Source organism: Vicia villosa, linkage group LG1, assembly GCF_029867415.1.
Source record: "Vicia villosa cultivar HV-30 ecotype Madison, WI linkage group LG1, Vvil1.0, whole genome shotgun sequence".
Classification (NCBI taxonomy): domain Eukaryota; kingdom Viridiplantae; phylum Streptophyta; class Magnoliopsida; order Fabales; family Fabaceae; genus Vicia; species Vicia villosa.
In genome coordinates, this window is record NC_081180.1 from 2,546,270 (window position 1) to 2,565,282 (window position 19,013).

The 19,013-nt window shown below is 38.7% G+C and overlaps 1 protein-coding gene across 1 annotated transcript; it reads left to right on the plus strand.

The window, feature by feature from the left end:
* Positions 1 to 1,045: 1,045 nt before the first annotated feature.
* LOC131645254 (uncharacterized) lies at positions 1,046 to 4,735 on the plus strand. The gene is made up of 6 exons (XM_058915927.1): positions 1,046 to 1,680; positions 2,464 to 2,602; positions 2,682 to 2,960; positions 3,043 to 3,144; positions 3,303 to 3,695; positions 4,685 to 4,735. Exons 1-6 carry the CDS (start codon positions 1,046 to 1,048, stop codon positions 4,733 to 4,735), a joined length of 1,599 nt encoding a protein of 532 aa, XP_058771910.1.
* The last annotated feature ends 14,278 nt before the right edge of the window (positions 4,736 to 19,013 follow it).

Consider the following 19,013-nt stretch of genomic DNA (forward strand, 5'->3'; position numbering starts at 1 on the left):
AACAAATAATTTGATGAACTCGAAGATCCAACCTATGGTGTCTGAGCCGTCGAGACGTGAAATTCTGAGTCTTAGGTTAGGTTTGGATTCATGGGAGCTCTGGCCAGAAGTGCATAGGATACATGGTTCTGAGTGTATTAAATTGTTTAGTGAAATCATTTGGACTGTTAGAAAGTTAATCCTGTTAGTTTCAATTTTCACTTGTGAGTTCTTAAGATATGTATCATGAATGCTGCATCAAACACATTCTTTGACAGATAATTTTGAGATTCAAGTTGTTTGTTTGTAAGTGCACTTGTTGGAAATTTAGCACCCACTGTAGATAACCAAACACAACACATATGAGAATAATTATTATCCCCTTGGTATATGTACTATACATTCCATGATGAATGAAATGAATTTTTTAGTAGTACTAATGTTTGCTCTGTGTATTGTTTTTAGCAACTGATCATTGTCGGTTCTAACATTTGAGTTATGATGTCAATAAATGAATGAATTGTGCACATTATTGGTTCTGAATTTTTGTTGCATAGTATAATCACACAACTATGCTTTTTCAAATTAAATAACAGCCCCCACTGACCAAGTGGTGGAGGAATTGTCTTTTTTATAACAGCCCCCACTGGCCATGATATTACTATCTTTTTTATTCATGTTTCACAACTGTGGTTGCACGATATCAGTTTTGCATTTGATATTCCTACGCTAAAATTTTCGTAGCTAAGCTCGAGTTACACAAAGCTCTATAGAAGTTATGTTCATGTTGAACTGGGGCTGTTTGTATGTTTGTGTGTTCATGTTGAACTGGGGCTGTTTTGGTTCTGATATACTAAGTGTATACTAATTATGTGATATGTGAAAATGTTATATATAAAATTTTATTGTTCGCAGATTTATAGTTAGCTTTTATTCAAATGACTGGACAAAACGGAAAGAGAAAAGCACCATCGGGAACGACTAAGTAAGATGGCTTAACCTTTTCACTAGTTGGTATCTTTGCAATTTAATATTTTTTGATGCATTTTTGCTAATGTTAATGATAATGTCTATTGTGTACAAAAGTTTTGTTGACAGGTTATGCCGTCAACGACAAATTCCACCTGGAAGTATTGCTATAAAGAATTCTCGCACGGTCCATATGAAACCTGGTTCAAAGAACCCACCACCACCACCTACTCAGAGAAAACATCCACCACTAATTCAGACAAGTAAAACACCACCACCGATTCAAACACATCCAACACCACCACCTTGGCAGCCTCCATCAAAGACTCGGAAAAACCCAACACCGCCTCCTTCCCGTCCTACTTCAATTACTCAGACAAACCCAACACCACCACCGATTCAGACAAACCCAACACCACCACCGATTCAGACAAACCCAACACCGCCTCCTTCCCATCCTACTTCAACGACTCAGACAAACTCAACACCACCACCGATTCAGACAAACCCAACACCGCCACCTACTGATCATCCTCAACCATCAATACCGACTTCTGAGGAATTCAGATTTATTCCTACCCCGGGATATACTCATCGTGTTTTGCAAAGTCCTCCCCATCACACCACAGAAGAGGGCGTTGAAGAAGAGGGGGACCAAGCACTTTCTAATGAGGAACAAGAAGAACAAGTAGATGGGCAAAGACCGAAGATCTATATTGTGGAAGATACTGCGTAAGCACGCTTTAAATAAATTACCTTTGTTGATCATTACATAAGTGTGTAGTTTGTGTTTATATTCATTGTATATATTTCTTGTGCAATTCTGGTATCACAGGAATCCAATTCCATCTGTGTGTGTTCATGTATTATATTTCACTTTATAAGATATGAAGATTAGAAAACACAGCAAGTTATACTTTCAATATCACAGGAATCCAATTCCAATTCCTTTAATAACTATGTAGTTTATCAATATTGGCTGCCTGCTGTAAAAATATTCTATAGCTTATTTACGAACAATTATGCTCTTATCTATACAAGGGACTTATTATATAAGTGTTCAATCGACATGTCATAAGACACAATCTGTTAGAATCATTACAGTGTTTTGCTAGGGACTTATAATAGGGACTTATTTATACTATTGGCTGCCTACTGTTTATTAGTTTGTATATGTTAGAATCATTACAATGTTTTGCTAGGGACTTATACTAGGGACTTATTTATACTATTGGCTGCCTGCTGTTTATTAATTTGTATCTGTTAAAATCATTACAGTGTTCTGCCTATGTATAGCATTACAGTCAATTCAATTGCCAATCTTCCTGTGTATAACACAATTTGCGTTCAGCCAATTGCACATTAAAGCACACAATTCAGAGGTCTTATTAAGAACATGTAACAGATGCCTAGCTATAAAGAAATAGCATTGCAGTTAATTCAATGCCCTGTTGATTTAATACATGGTTTATTGGTTATATATGTGTTTTAATTAACGAACATTTTACTTTGTAGGTTAAGTCCAGGTGATCTTGTTGCCGAAATGTGCAGAAAAGTTATAGAAAAGCTTTACCGTGGTACTTTTTTTAATTATAGTGAGCTTAAACGCGAGAGAAGAGAAAAGGAGAGAAAGGAATGGTTCAATATGTTTAAAGTAAGACATGTAATTTCTTTCTTACTAGTTTGATTATAATGTATATTTGAGTTTAATTTATTATTTGTATCTTTATCAGTCGCTTGTAAGCTGGGACCGTTGCGATGATGCTAAAATGGAAGACTTGTTTCATAAAAGATGTGCTGCACGACTGCGTGATATATTGCAAAAGGCTAAAGAGAAGGCGTGCAAGCCGCCTTGGATGGGCGTAGATACATGGGTGTTTCTTCTTGAGAAGTGGCAGACAAAAGAGTTCAAAGATGTCTCCAAACAAAATAAGACTAACCGATCATCAAGTAGAGGTGGGGCAGTCCATACGTCTGGTCGTAAAGCTCACCATGATGTTGCACTTGAATTGGTATGTATTATATTTGTAATTAAAATATGTTAGTATAATTATATCCAATATACATGACCATATATATTGTCTTTAATTATAGGCTAAAAAACTCAAGCGACCCGCACATCCGGATGAGCTCTTCATTGCCACCCATAAAAAGAAGAATGGGGAGTGGGTTGACGAGCGTGCAGCGACAACACATGTAAGTTCATTAAGGATTCAATACCTACTACAAACTTATTCCAATTCTCAAACTGGCTCTGAATGTGTACATTTCTGTTTTCTGCATTTCGGATTATGAAGCATGCATTCTGATTATGATGTATGCATTCTTTGATACATTAATCTTATGTTGTATAGGAAACATACGTAAGTAGTCTTACACAAGCCACACAAAATGGTAACGATGTAGATGGCTCAACAAGAATACAAATGTGGAAAGATGTTGCCGGAGGTAAAACACGGGGGCGGTGTTATGGAGTTGCACAATTGGCGCACAACGTAAGATATGGAGTGAGCTTCTTAACACAAGTGTCAATTACAAACCCCAATAGAGAAGCAGATAACCAAGCCATTGAGGCTGCCAGAGCTGAAGCTGCTGCTGCACGTGAAGAGGCTGCACGAGCTAATGCGCGGACAGATGAGTTGGCAAAGCAATTTGAAGATCTTAGGAAAATGTTTGATATGTTTCAGTCTCGTCAGACGGGTTCTTCTAGTGCTCCTTCGAGTGTACATGTTCATTATAACTACTCGGTACTTTTACTACTCCTTTGACTTCCTTTTAATAAGCTTGATCTCTTGTTCAGACACCTGTCTGTTTACTGTTTTGATATATAGCTAGTTCTTCTGATTTCTTGATATGAAGTAATCGATGTCTTCAGTGAACACATGATGAAAGTTTACTATAAACATGTGTATGTAGTTTTTATTAGATAGGATTCAGTAGCTGAGAGGGAAAGCCTATGTGATCAGCAAACTAAGCATAGGCTCTTACATAATTTAGTGTTGTTATATGTTATGTGTTGAGTTGTAAGTATTAGGTGATTTCAATTCCAACACCCCCACCCCATCTAAACTCACATTAAACTCAATTAGGTAAGAGAATAAAATGTTCTACTGCCATAAGAATTGGTTTGTGTGTGTAAGAATTTTCTTGACTGTGTGAATTGTATTTTAAGTGTTTCTTGGAAAGATCAAATATGAGATTTGAATCTCATTGTGTGAAATTTTAGGGTTGATGTGTTATGTGTAGATTCAAGTGTCTTTGATTTGTTTTATTTTGTTGAATGCTTTATGGAAAGATAAATTGGTGAAGGTTTCTAGATCCTTCCATCCATTAGAGATTTCAACGGTGATTTATGACTTGAGAGATTTATCAGAATCTCTTTCCCTCACTGATCTTTTAGCCTTTAATACTGTCCAACTATGAAGCATAACTACTCCAAAATTTATTTCATATGTATATCGGTGTTAAAGTGTATCCGACACTGGGGCATATATCTAGAAAATATTTATGTTGCACCATATCTTGAGTTTGTAAGTATTTTCCTTATTTTCATATCCTCTACATATCGTACTCATTTTTGTAGTAAGTATTTGGACATTATGGTACTCATTTCATACATATACTATATTTTATTATAGATGCTGGATTAATGCAGCTTCTGTTATGGTAGTTGTTGATATTATATTATAGCTGCTGGATTCTTGTTCACGTTTAAATGTTTTTTTAAATGTTGCAGGAGGATGAGGAGGAGGATGAAGATGTTGCTGCTGATGATCATGATCAGTAGGATGAGGAAGATGTTGCAAGAGGATGTGTTATGATTAATCTTATGTCTAGTTTGACTTATAAATAGACTTATTTTGGTACACCTTGATATGTTTAAGTAAACTTGTCTGATTATAGGATTGTGTTATAAGTAAAGTATCACTATGAAGATTTATCAGCATTGTAATGTGCTGTTTTAGTTAGACTTATTTTGGTACACCTTGGCATGTTTAAGTAAACTCTTATGATTATAGGATTTTGTTATAAGTAATGTATCACTATGAAGACTTATTGTAATGTGCCGTTTCTATCAGTATTATAATGTGTTGTTTCAATTTATTGTTTTTATTTCAAAACGGTTAAATTATATTTATTAATAGTATTGTATCACATTTTATAATTTAAAGGTGTAATTAAAATTTATAATATATAGGTTTAAAAATAAACTGGTCAGACCCAAAAAAAAAACCAAAAAAACGTTAGCGTCGGCTAAAACCGACACTAATAGGAAAACAAATTTTCTTCTTCTGGGTTAGCCAATTGCAAGTGAACACGTGCGTGCGGTAGCGACGTACGTAGCCGACGCTAATAATGAGATGTGGCATCAGCATAAAAGGTTTACCAATCATAAATGAACACGTGTCACACCGTAGCGTTACACATAACCGACGCTAACGATGTAAATTGTAGAACTTTGGATCATGATTAGTGGCCCACTTAGCGTGGCTTTTAGCCGACACTAAGGTAGCGTCGGCCTGACGCTACTGTTTGCTTCGAGGGTTTTAATGACAACCCCGACACCGACGCGAAGGCGACGCTAAACGTTGGTAGCGTCGGTTTTTCCTAGTTTAGCGACGGCTTTTGGCCGACGCTAATGTGTTGTTTTCTTGTAGTGACTTCTGTAAGTGAGGAATCATCATCTTCACCTCTCACTTGGAGCTGTTGCAGTTGGGGTCGAGCAAGAGGTTCTGGGTACTTTCAGTCCAAGCCAAGCATCTCAACACCTTCCAGGAGGATCACTGAAGCTATCTGGATCGTTGCAACAACTCTGCAACACACTTTGATCAGAGCCAGATCTTCATTTTTCAGGTAAGTTTCCAAAGCTTCAAACTCTATGATTCGCGCATGATAAATTTAAAATGAAGTTACCAGTTGGTTTCTGCACCTTCATAGATCATTAGCCTTCAATCAATTGCATCAAAACATGCATATATAGCATTTCATGTTTAATTTCAGTTTTAGGGTTCTTAGTATTCATGCTTGCGAATTTTATGTTACACTTAGAATAAATGAAATTAAAGGACACCATCATAATCCTCGTCCAAAAACGAGCAAAATCCATGTTTACATCTTTAAGTTTGATTGAGAAACGAAGGAGATAGCAAATTCAAAAAATCTGAAGCTTGAGGTTGAAGATGAAGATGGTGGCGCCATTTTTTGAATTTCCCAGACTTAAGTTTATTTTATTTTGAATGATGGGTGTGTTATCTACGAATTCATCGTAGTGTCCCAATGGTTACAGCGCGCGTCCAAAAGCCTTGCCTTGCCTTAGGTCTGGGGTTCGATCCCCCCCTCAGACCTTTTGTTCATTTTATTTTTCCAACTCATTTAATGCCTTGCTTTCACATATAATCATATGGGCTCCTTCCTTAAGCAGGCCACGCGCGTGGCCCAGTTGGTATTTGTTTTGTTTGGCAACCAAGAGGGCGTGAGTTCAACCCTTGGTGAGACCAAACCATATTTTTACTACTATTTTTTCCATTTTTTTTATCAACTTTACACAATTATTTAACCTATCAAATAAATCCATTTTTACTTCATTTTTCACACAATTGTCATTTAATATATCTATTTTGTGAATAATAAAAAAAATCATAAAAATATTATTTATTTCTTATATTTTTATTAGGTTTAAAATAGTATGTTTTAAGTGTTTTCTTAAATACTTTAAATGTATATATTAATTTTGTTTTAACCTAATTATTTGTGTGAATAATTTTATGATAAAACCCTAATTGTTTAGGTCTTAATTAAGTAAAAAATCTTTATTTTTACCTTAATTAAGTTGACTTTTGTCAAATTCTCAAAACTGTTTTCAATCTCTGATAAAATCAAATGATTAAGGTTTTCAAACAACAAAACCTTATATCATTTCAAATCATTTTCAAAACTGCTTTTGTAACCAGTACTGTAAAGTACTAGGCCTCTAATAGAGTGTAAGTCCCAAACACCTTCTCTTCTTAGCTTGTTTTCAAAACTGTATTTTCAAAATCTTCTTTCTGTTTTCAAAACATTCTTCTGGTATTTGAAGGGCATTATTCCCGGTGAAACTCTTCAGATACCTATGTGACCTTTGTCCATCTTCACTTCTTCTGTTTTCAAAAACTATTAACTGTTTATCATATATATATTCAACTGTTATCCACCAAATACTGTTGAGGCTCTGTACATACTTCTTCAAAGGCCTCCACTCCATCCAGGTTAGGCTTTACAAGCTTTCAATTTACAGTCTTTATTTCAATTACTGTCAAATATAAACTGTGCATATATATTAGTTTAGAACTACGTTTGAGTATAAACCTTAGGACAGTTAAACTATATATATATATACTATAGGAATATGGCCTAGGATTGAGAATGTCTTCCCGGTGAAAGCTCTTTCCTAATTAGAGATCTGTAGTTCAAACCCCCAAGATGAATTATTCCCGGTGAAACATCTTGGCAAAAACCTTAGAATCCAAAAATATAGGACACATCCACCCAAAGAGGAATTATTCCCGGTGAAACCTCTTACCCATTTGCTTAGAGCCAAAATAAGTTCAAAACTACATAGCTTTCTCTTGTGCTATAACAAGGACCCTCGATTAGCCTCCTCTTGGGCTTTGTACAAGGACCCACAGGCTTCTTAAAAGCATTTCCAGCTTCCTCTTGAGCTTGTATACAAGGACCCATCAGGTTTCTTATAAACATAGGAACAGGTCTTTAGTCACCTTTTAGCCTACCCTGGTGAGTTTTCTTCCAATTTAAACCAGACTTTTAACAAGCCAAGTTTGTCTCAATTTTGCATTGAGTACACCTTTTGGAATGAGAGACATGGACAGTCTCTGTCACCCTTATCTTCATCAATCTTCCTTAGCAGAGTCTAGGATCCTTATTTGCTTATCCTCAGCAAGTGTCAGCCTTCATCTTGGGCTTTAAACAAGAAGTCTCCACTAGATAATCTTTCTGCCATTCATTTTAACAAAACCCCTGGAAAGGGTTAGCCTCCAAACATTCCTTCATTTTTAACAAAAACCCCTGGAAAGGGTTAGCCTCCAAACATTCCTTCATTTTAACAAAAACCCCTGGAAAGGGTTAGCTTCCAAATCAATCCATCATTTCAATAACAACCCCTGGAAAGGGTTAGCCTCCAAAGTCAATTAATAAAAATGTCAAAAACCAAAGATTCATTTCTCTTAGGAGATAATTTCCCCAAAAAAGTCAAAACCCCTGGAAAGGGTCAGCCTCCAAAAACATGATAAAGTCAGTCTTTTAAAAGACAAATTCACCAGCTGAGTCAAAATCCCTGGAAAGGGTTAGCTTCCAAAGAAAAAACAGTCTTTTAATAAATAAAATCTCCTCAGTAGAGTCAAAACCAACAAAAAACAGTTAGCCTCAACCTTGGGCTTTATACAAGGCACCAAACAATAAAACTCCCCTGTCAAGAGTCAGCCTCAACCTTGGGCATTGTACAAGGCAGATAATAGAGTCTCCCCAGTAAGTTCTTCATCATTCAGTAGCCACAACCTTGGGCTTTGTACAAGGCAGATAAACCATATTTCATGTGTCAAAGATTCCTAACACCTAGGATCTTTTCCCCATAGAGTCATCCATACTCCATTCATTTAAAAGAGTCTGCCACAACCTTGGGCTTTGTACAAGGCAGAAAATAATGTTTTCCCTAGCTAGCAGTCAGCCACAACCTTGGGCTTTGTACAAGGCACACAAAATAGAGTCATTCATAGTCTCAAAAATTCAGTTATCTTCAGCAGTCAGCCACAACCTTGGGCTTTGTACAAGGCACACAAATATAGTCTCCCTAAGTAGAGTCAGCCTCAATTCTGGGCTTTGTACAGAACACCAAATAAAAATCCATCAAAATAAACACTCTCCAAATAGAGTCAGCCTCAATTCTGGGCTTTGTACAGAACACAAAAATACCCTGTAATTACTCCCCAGTAGAGTTATCATTTCAATAAATCAATAAAATCAATCAAAAAGCCTCAAGCTTGGGCCTCATACAAGCCAGCTAAAGTCAAATCTTTTATACAGTAGATAGACATAGCTTATCTCTATAGAGAGATATTTTTACTACTCTACCACATTCAAACAAACAAACATTACATTTTATTTCAATTTTAATCAAGTCTCCCATTTAGGATTTTGAAAGGCATGAGCTGGCAGTAAAACCCAGACATGTGGTAACTTTCCCTAATTTGGATGAGCATATTTCTTTCATTTAAGAGGCATTTGACTGGTATACTTGCACATACACAAGTAAGGTCCCCTCTTGAATGAAATGAATTCAGTTATTCTGTTACTCCTTTAAATGTTTGTGGTAGAATAGTACAAATACCTCTCTGTAAAGATGATTTCATGTCTCTTTACTGTAAACAGAGATTTAATTCCAAGCTTCAACCTTGAGCTTCAAGCAAGGCACCAAAAACAAGTAATTTCCCTAGTTAGTTCCCCGAACTACATTAAGCTCTGACTTCCACTAGGGATATGTAGGCATGAGGTTCACAAGGAATCTCAGCGAGCTAATAAAATACCAAAAATAGTCAGTCTGTCTATCTGTCTGTCTTTCTTTAATCAATTCAATTCTCTCTCCTAACACAAAGGAGAAACTTTCCCAATCATTAGCAGCAAACACAATCACAATGACACAGAGAAGGTTCCTGTAGAGTACTACAGATATGTAGGGTGTTTAAACACTTCCCTATGTATAACCGACCCCCCGGACTCCAGAATTTCTAGTCTAGGTGAATCCCCACACTTAGCAAACTCCTAGGGTTTAGTTGAGATCTTTTTTTCCCTTTCCTACTCGTAGGACCAATAAGAAAGTTCGTGTGTTATCGTAGGAAGAACGGAAACAAAATTCATCCCGCCACGGACGCATTCTCCTTCCAAATTTCGCGTGAAGGGTTTAGCGTGTCGTCCTCCCAAGTGAAACGGGGAGGTAAAGAAAACGACATCCACAGAAAAATGGCGACTCTGCTGGGGATATAAGTGTTAAAAACCTTGGTTTTTCATCCAAACCAATGGTTGACCTGTTGCTGGTCCAGCCCCAATGAGGAATTAGGGATGCCAAATTCCCCCTCAAACAAGAGAGGTCCTGCCTAACCTCTGTGTCATTTCATGTGTTTGCTGCATATATATTTGTTTATTTTGTTTATTCTGTATCGGGAAAGGGCTTGATTCCCCCTTGTGGTGAGAAATCCTATACCCGGATTTGAGTGCAACATAAGATAGGATGGAGGATGTCTTCCCGGTGAAGGCCCTCTAATCTTGGTTTCCAAGTCTACTCTTGGGATTTGCCTGGCTGGTTGTGATTAACTGCGCCACTGCATTCCGAGACTGATTTGTACCATGAGGACCTAGAAACACATTAACCCCACTTAAAGCCTTTTTTAGGACGTAGAGCGGTGATTACGGAAGTAATTGTCACGCAGATACTACCCTCAGAGAAAACTCTCTTATAGATACCAATCAACGTATCTTTAAGGTTGAGCAAAAACTCTGAGACCCCTAGAACCCGTTCTACAGGTACACAAATCCTTAACCTTAGTTTACCATTGGGGCGAGGTTTGCGTTTGGACTTCATGACCACTATACCCTTCAACGCCATGTTTGTTTAAAACTCTTGTGTGCATTCATGCATTCATGCATCATTCATTAATAAACAACTAAAAACAAACAGAGTCTTTTTCGAGTCGTTTTTCAAGGAAACTAAATAACGAACGTTTTGAACTTCAGAGAAAGAGAGAAACGGAGAAAGGACTTAAGGATCTATACCATGGATTACGGAAGAAAGAGAGCTAGGAAATACACCTTCAAGATTCCCCAGGTCGAGGAACTGGGAAAGCTCGGAAAACTGGTGGTTAACCCCCAGGCTTTCAAGGAGAAGTATGGAAAACTTCTGCCTTTGCTCAATACCAACATTGTGGATGGGATCCTTCCCACCTTGGTACAGTTTTACGATCCAACGTATCACTGTTTCACCTTTCCAGATTATCAGCTCATGCCTACGTTGGAGGAGTACTCTCGTCTGATTGGAATACCCGTGTACGCGCAAGATCCGTACTCCGGTTTGGAAAAGAATCCTGACGACATTATCATTGCTGCAACTACTCCTTTGAACGTAGTCGACATCAGAACTCATATGGTGAGTAGAGGAGGAATTCAAGGATTGCCCTCCGAATTCCTGTTTGATCAAGCTCGGTACTTCGTCAGCATCCAAGATATGAGCGCTTTTGAGGAAGTCTTGGCTTTGCTTATCTACGGATTGTTTTTGTTCCCTAACATTAACGATTTCATCGACATCAACGCAATTAAGATCTTCTTAATTGGAAATCCGGTTCCAACCTTGCTTGCGGATGCTTATCACTCTGTGCATTCAAGAAACCTGCAGCGAGGAGGATTAATCACATGCTGCGTACCGTTGTTATACGAACGGTTCGTTTCGCACCTACCGAAGTCTAGCACTTTCTGGAACATGAGGGATGGCCTTTACTGGTCACAGAAAATCATGTCTCTCACTCATACAGACATTGATTGGTGTAGTCCTGACAACGACGAAACCAAGATCATCTTCAGTTGCGGAAGTTTTCCCAACATACCCCTTATTGGAACTAAGGGAGGAATCAGTTACAATCCAGCTTTAGCCCGTCATCAATACGGCTATCCCATGAAAAATATACCAAGTAACATCCAATTGGAGGGTCTGTTCTTCAAGAACATCGACGATCATGGCAACATGCTGAAAAAGGAAATTGTCCAAGCCTGGCGTCTTGTTCACAGCAAAGGGAGAAGATTGTTAGGAAAACATCTTTGCATCTCCCTGGATCCTTACCTTCAATGGGTACGCGTCAGAGCATTCAAGCTCAGGATGCCATATCAACATCAAGAACCTATTCCCCTAAGGGAACCAATTTACCTTTTCTCCACCGATGTTGAAAAACTGCAAGCGGCATTAAACAAGGTATGCCAAGAAAGAAATGCTTGGAGGAACAAGTATCGAATCGTCAACACGGAAAACGTTGAGATTCAGAACATCCTAAGAAGGAAGGATGAGTTACTTGAAGTGCTCGATCGACAAGTGACACAATCGTCACTTTCTCATCATATCCCTCCTGCTTCCTGGATCATCGATCAGCTCACGTCAGAGAACGCTCAGCTCAAGAAACAGAAGAAGATGTTAGAACGTGAAGTCGGCTCATCATCAAAGTTTTAGAGTCCTTTCTCTCAGTTTCTCTGTATTTCCATTTTCAAAGTGTGTAAAAAACGACGTTTTCGCTTAATTAATAAAAGTTTGATGTTTCATAACGTAATTATGATGTTTCCTTGAAAAATAATAACTTAATTGCATATCATACATCGCTTTAGTCGTACGCACTGACACGAGAATTGTCGCGGATCTAATAGTCACTTTCCTTTCTCCAGAAAGAGAGGAGGAGAAGGAGGTGAACCAAGACTTTCAAGCTGTCTCATCCATACAACACTCGTTCAAGTCGCAAGAAAAGAATGGAAGACTTTGAACAAGAGAATGAAGAACTCAGAGAAGAGGTTAATACTCTCAAAGGTACTGTTGAAAGACTCAATAGTATGATAGAAGCCCTGGTAGTTGCGCAGAATCGACCAACGCCAGAAGAACCACAAAGGACTGTGGTTTCCGAAATTGTTTCTACTCCTATTCCTCAGTATACCATGCCGCCCAACCGACCTTGGGGCATGCCGTATAACTTTACTCCAGAAGGGTACATACCTCCAGCTTCTAAAGCTCCAAAAGTCACCATGGATATGCGTCCACCGGAGGGTTACAAACCTCTGGAAATTGAAGTTCCAAGAGCAACGGCAATGGGTTTCACACAACAGAATGCTGAGATTCCAAGATCTGCTGTCATGGCTTCTCCACAGCCCATTATGCATACTTTTCCCCCGCAAGGCGGACAAGTATATCATCACGCTCCAAGTGAGGACGCTGGCGTGTATGAAAGATTGGACGAGTTCCAGGAACAGTTTCTGCAAATGCAGAAGGAACTCAAGACTCTCCGAGGACAAGATCTATTTGGAAAGAATGCTGCAGACCTCTGTCTGGTTCCAAATGTTAAGATTCCTCACAAATTCAAAGTACCAGAATTCGAGAAGTATAAAGGGAATTCATGCCCACAAAGTCATCTTGTGATGTACGCTCGAAGAATGTCAACTCAGACTGATAATCAACAATTGCTCATTCATTATTTTCAAGACAGACTAACTGGTGCTGCACTCAAATGGTACATGAACTTGGACAGTTCAGAGATTCGTACTTTTCGAGACCTCGGAGAGGCCTTCGTCAAACAGTATAAGTACAATCTAGATATGGCTCCCGACAGAGATCAACTCCGGGCCATGACTCAAAAGGATAGAGAAAGCTTCAAGGAATACGCTCAGAGATGGCGTGAAGTTGCTGCTCAAATTTGTCCACCACTTGAAGAAAAAGAAATGACAAAAATCTATCTCAAAACTTTAAGTCCATTTTACTACGGACGAATGGTTGCAAGTGCACCAAGTGACTTTACCGAGATGGTAAACATGGGTGTACGTTTAGAAGAAGCAGTTCGGGAAGGACGCTTGAACAAAGAACCAGAATCTTCTATTGGTCCAAGGAAGTATGGAAGTTCTTTCCAGAAGAAAAAGGATCAAGATGTCAGCAATGTCTTGCACAAAATCAAGAAGAAATTCCAACCTCAAGTTGCAACAATAACTCCGGTTGTTAACTCAGCGCCAGCTTATCAACCTCAGGTCTCGCAACAACAAATTCAACAAAGGTCGCAGCAACCTCAGCAGCAGGTTCGACCTCCAAATTACAACAATCGGGCTCCAAGGTATCCTGCCTTTGACCCCGTACCAATGCCGTATGCAGAATTGTTTCCAACATTACTGGCGAAAGGACTCATTCAGACAAGGAGTCCTCCAAATCCTACAAATAGTTCCTCACCATGGTATAAGGCTGACCAATCTTGTCCCTATCATCAGGGGGCACCAGGTCACAATATTGAGAACTGTTTCCCTTTCAAGATTGACGTCCAACGATTAGTGAAAAGCGGAATGCTATCCTTCAAAGATACTAATCCAAACGTCCAAGCAAATCCTTTGCCGCAGCATAAAGAAGCTTCAGTAAATCTGATAGATCAACACCCCAATGTCATTCAAATCTACGACATTCGTCAGATAGGGGAAAATCTTGTCAAGATGCACGCTAAACAAGCTGGGTACGGTCATGTACCACCTCACAACTACTTCACATGTGATATTTGTCCAAAGAATAATCAAGGATGTGCCGTAGTTCAAGCTGCATTACAAGAACAAATGGACTTAGGATGGATTCAACATATCCGAGTCAGGACTGGACATGACATCAACATGGTTCAAAGATGTCCAGGAGAATACAAAATCTACAAAGTTGAATATCTTGAAGGATCGGTAGTCAGGTTCCACAAAACTTTAAATGGACTTGCCTACTTTGGAACAGATTTCCATCCTTACAGTAGATGCAGAATATGTCGAAGAAATTCCCAAGGATGTTTGCGTGTTCGCAACGACATTCAAAAGCTGATGGATGACAATACCATTACTGTTCTTGCCAACAGAGAAGATGATGAAGTCTTTACCGTATCTCCTCAAATTAATCAAGTTGAACCAATACAAGTCAAGTACGACAGCAGGAAGGCAGCAGTTGCTCCACTAGTCATCTACTTACCAGGTCCTGTAGCGTATGAGTCCAGCAAGGCTATACCATAAAAGTACAATGCTACATTCATTGAAAATGGTAAGGAAATACCATTACCATCTGTTGTCAACATTGCTGATGTTAGTCGAGTCACCAGAAGTGGACGAGTCTTCAACAGAACAACAGAAAATGTGGAGAAACCTTCGGAGGAAGTACCACATAGGCAAGACAATCATCCGACCAATGCCGTTCAAGCAAAAGAAAATGATGAGATCTTGAAGTTAATCCAGAGGAGTGAATACAACATTGTAGATCAATTGCTACATACTCCGTCTAGGATTTCTGTTCTTTCCCTGCTATTGAGTTCTGAAGCTCATAGGGAAGCTCTACAGAAAGTTTTGGAACAAGCTTTCGTAGAACCAAGTGTTACTATAAGCCAATTCAACAACATCATTGCCAACATCTCCGCCGGAACTAACCTAAGTTTCTGTGACGAAGATCTTCCTGAAGAAGGAGTGGACCATAATCTTCCACTTCACATCTCAGTTGGCTGCATGGGTAATACACTCACAGGAGTCCTAATAGACAACGGATCCTCTCTCAACGTCATGCCGAAATCAACATTGTCAAGATTATCTTTCGAAGATTACCCTCTAAGAAAAAGTCATGTCATCGTCAAAGCATTTGATGGATCAAGAAAGTCCGTTTTCGGAGAAGTGGATCTTCCCATAACTATTGGACCTCAGACGTTCAAAATCACTTTCCAGGTTATGGACATTCCAGCATAATACAGTTGTTTGCTAGGTCGCCTATGGATTCATGAGGCTGGGGCAATTACTTCAACACTTCATCAGAAACTGAAATTCATAAGAAATGACAAATTGGTAACCGTATGTGGAGAACGAGCTTTGATCGTCAGCAACCTATCATCATTCTCCGACATAGAACCAAAAGAAGTTGTTGGAACTAAATTCCAAGCCCTTTCCTTAGACAAAGGAAAGGAGAAAGCAGCGTCTATCTCTTCATACAAAGATGCAATCCAAGTTGTAAAGGATGGCACTACCAGTGGTTGGGGGCACATTAATATTCCTACCAACAACAAGAACAGAACGGGAATTGGATTCTTTCCAACATCATCAAAGACTATTCCAGGAATTGAGGTAGTTCTTCCAATTCAAGAAACTTTCTGCAGTGGAGGTTTTCTTCAACCTGTTCAACAAACAGTCAATACCATCGGTACGGAAAACACCGATGAAGAGGAATGGTTATCCTATCTTAACAAAGTAGGATATATATCCCTACCAGAGTCTGATTCACCTTGCTGTTATCCGACTAAAGGATCTGAAAGTAAGACTCAACCAAGCAGTGATGAAGATACTGATAGCTTCACCACCAGAAGTCATGGTTCATCAGAAGAAGTTCCTCCTATCCCCGAAGAGACTTGGGATACATTAGGAGAACCAAGCGGAAAATTCGACTACATGGTAAAATACTCCGCTCCTGAAAGTTCAAGAATCTCTCTTGAAGATATTGTTCCAACTGGATGGAACAGTGATTTTGAGTACCTCTCTCAGCCAAAAGAGATGTATAACCCTTGCTATTCATCATCAACTGGTGAAATCATCATTGAGGATTATATCCCCAAGTCACCTTCCGAGGCTACGGATCTAGAGTTCACATATCTAGTCAATGCCATCTTGGGAGAAGAGCAAGACCAAAATACAGAAGAGGATGATCTCGAAAGTGTCTCCGACAACGAGTCTCTCCATTCAGAAGATTGGAAGTTTCCTCAAAAGAAAGTCCGACATACTCCACTTGGAAAGGGGTATGCTCACACCGCTCAGTCTGCTGAAGTAGAAGAAGATCGTCTGAGTGTTGCAAAGACAGTGGTTGGTAAATCAAGACCTACCACAGGCCAGCTTAAGCCTAAGGTTCCAGATTACTTAGTGCACAATGGGGTTCGCCACTACTGGACAGCTGTTGAAGTTTCAACTGTTGTTCGCACTCCTAAGTAGGAACTTTCACCGTTATTTTGTCCTCTCACCATAGCCCAGGGTGAAGAGATGTTTCATAGGGCTTTGCATTTTACTATTTCTTAGGAAAATGTCCCTCTTTGCTTCGCCCAAAGCAATAGAGTTTTGTTTTATAGGGTCTTTGTTTCAAGAAATGACTGTCCATAAATAAAAATGTCATTCTGTTCCTTCGTTTAGTTTTTCCTTTTCTCTTTTTCGGAAATTGGTAATCCTAAAAAACACCCTAAAAAACATCAAAATATTCCATTAACTGCATACACCGAGTCTTCCCTCGTTGTCTAAATAAAATTTATCACACATATGCAGATTAATCATAAAATACCCCGTTGAAACGTACGACCGTATGACTTCTCCAAGCTTTGAGTTTCCTGTATTCGAGGCAGAGGAAGAAGAAGACGAAGAAATATCAAAGGAAATTTCACGGTTACTTCAACAAAAGGAAGAGGCCATTCAGCCATACAATGAGCCTCTAGAAATCATTAACCTTGGTTCCGATGGAAACAAAAAAGAGGTTAAGATTGGAGCTTCGCTCAGTTCAGAGATCAGAGAGAGTTTGATACAGCTGCTCAAAGAATTCTCAGATGTCTTCGCTTGGTCTTATCAAGATATGCCAGGGTTGGATACCAGTATAGTGGAGCATCACTTGCCATTAAAAGCAGAATGCCCTCCGGTCAAGCAAAAATTGAGAAGAACTCATCCGGAGATGGCCATGAAAATCAAAGAGGAAGTTCAAAAGCAGATCAACGCAGGTTTCCTCGTCACTTCAGAATACCCTCAGTGGTTAGCTAACATTGTTCCCGTTCCTAAGAAAGACGGAAAAGTCCGCATGTGCGTCGACTACAGAGATTTGAACAAAGCTAGCCCTAAGGATGATTTTCCTTTACCACATATTGATATGTTGGTAGACAGTACAGCAAAATCCAAAGTTTTCTCATTCATGGACGGATTTTCAAGATACAACCAAATCAAAATGGCACCTGAAGACATGGAAAAAACAGCTTTCATCACCCCCTGGGGCACGTTCTGATATCGTGTTATGCCTTTTGGACTAAAGAAAGCAGGGGCAACTTATCAAAGGGCCATGACTACGCTTTTCCACGACATGATGCATAAAGAAGTGGAAGTCTATGTAGACGACATGATTGCCGAATCAGAAAATGAAGAAGATCACATACAGAATCTGACAAAGTTATTTCAACGCTTACGGAAGTTTCAGCTTCGCCTGAATCCCAACAAGTGCACTGTCATACCCCAAAATTTGCCCATGCTATTTTTCATACACAAAACCAAATCAAAAGACAAAGCTCCAAAACACAGTCTCCCACACAGAAGTTCTAAACTAGGGTTTGAATAATTCAGAGGAAAATCATTGAATCAATGGCTGGCTCAAGGTGGTTCCATAGGGTCACTAACATCCCAAAGTATCTCCATATAAAGTTTCAAGTCAAACAGAGCAAATTCAGTCCCTCAAATCCTGATTAGGTCAACAGTCGACTCCCAAGGGCAAAACAGTCATTATACAGTCAAAACTCAAGATATTTGGTCAACAACATTCTCATAACCCTAAAATCATCATTTGATCAAGGGTTGATCATGATGATGCAAGGAAAGATCAGAGAAGTCAAAAGTCAAGAGTTACTATTTTGGGCATGAACTGAAAAAGTCAACCAAACTTTGAAAATTCACCAGATATTCATACTTCATCAGAAAAATTCCCACCAAAGCTCATTTTGAAGGGAATTCATTCCTCTATCGAATGGTCCAAGAATCAAAGCTCACAGGTCAATGGTTTAAGAGATATGGCTTCATACATTATAGGTCCTTTTCAAAAGTCAACAAAAAGACACTTTTTTCAAAAGGACATAAAATGAGTATGGAATATCATTTTGATGTGAGACCAAAGACACTGGTTAGAGGACTCTCTAAGGTTTCTAAAAAGTCTTAGAACACTTCCATACCTCAAAAATTGAGGGAGATAGGCCTTGCTAAAGTTGGGCTATTTTGGAGAGAAAAATGTGAAGAAATTTGAATATTTTTGCAAATGGGCCTAAGATATTTTTATTCAACCTTGGTCCCCAAGTCATCTAAATCCCAATAACCAATTGCCACGAATTTACTTGAATTATGTGATTTATTATGAATTTTTATTCATATTAAATGTGATTAAAAATCAAAATAAATCATGTAAATAATAAGAAATTTGATTTGACTCTATTTCCAATCAATTCAATCATCATTTAAACACAATATTGGATAAAAATTTCGTGCACAAAAGGATTGGTGAAAAAAGATTGAAA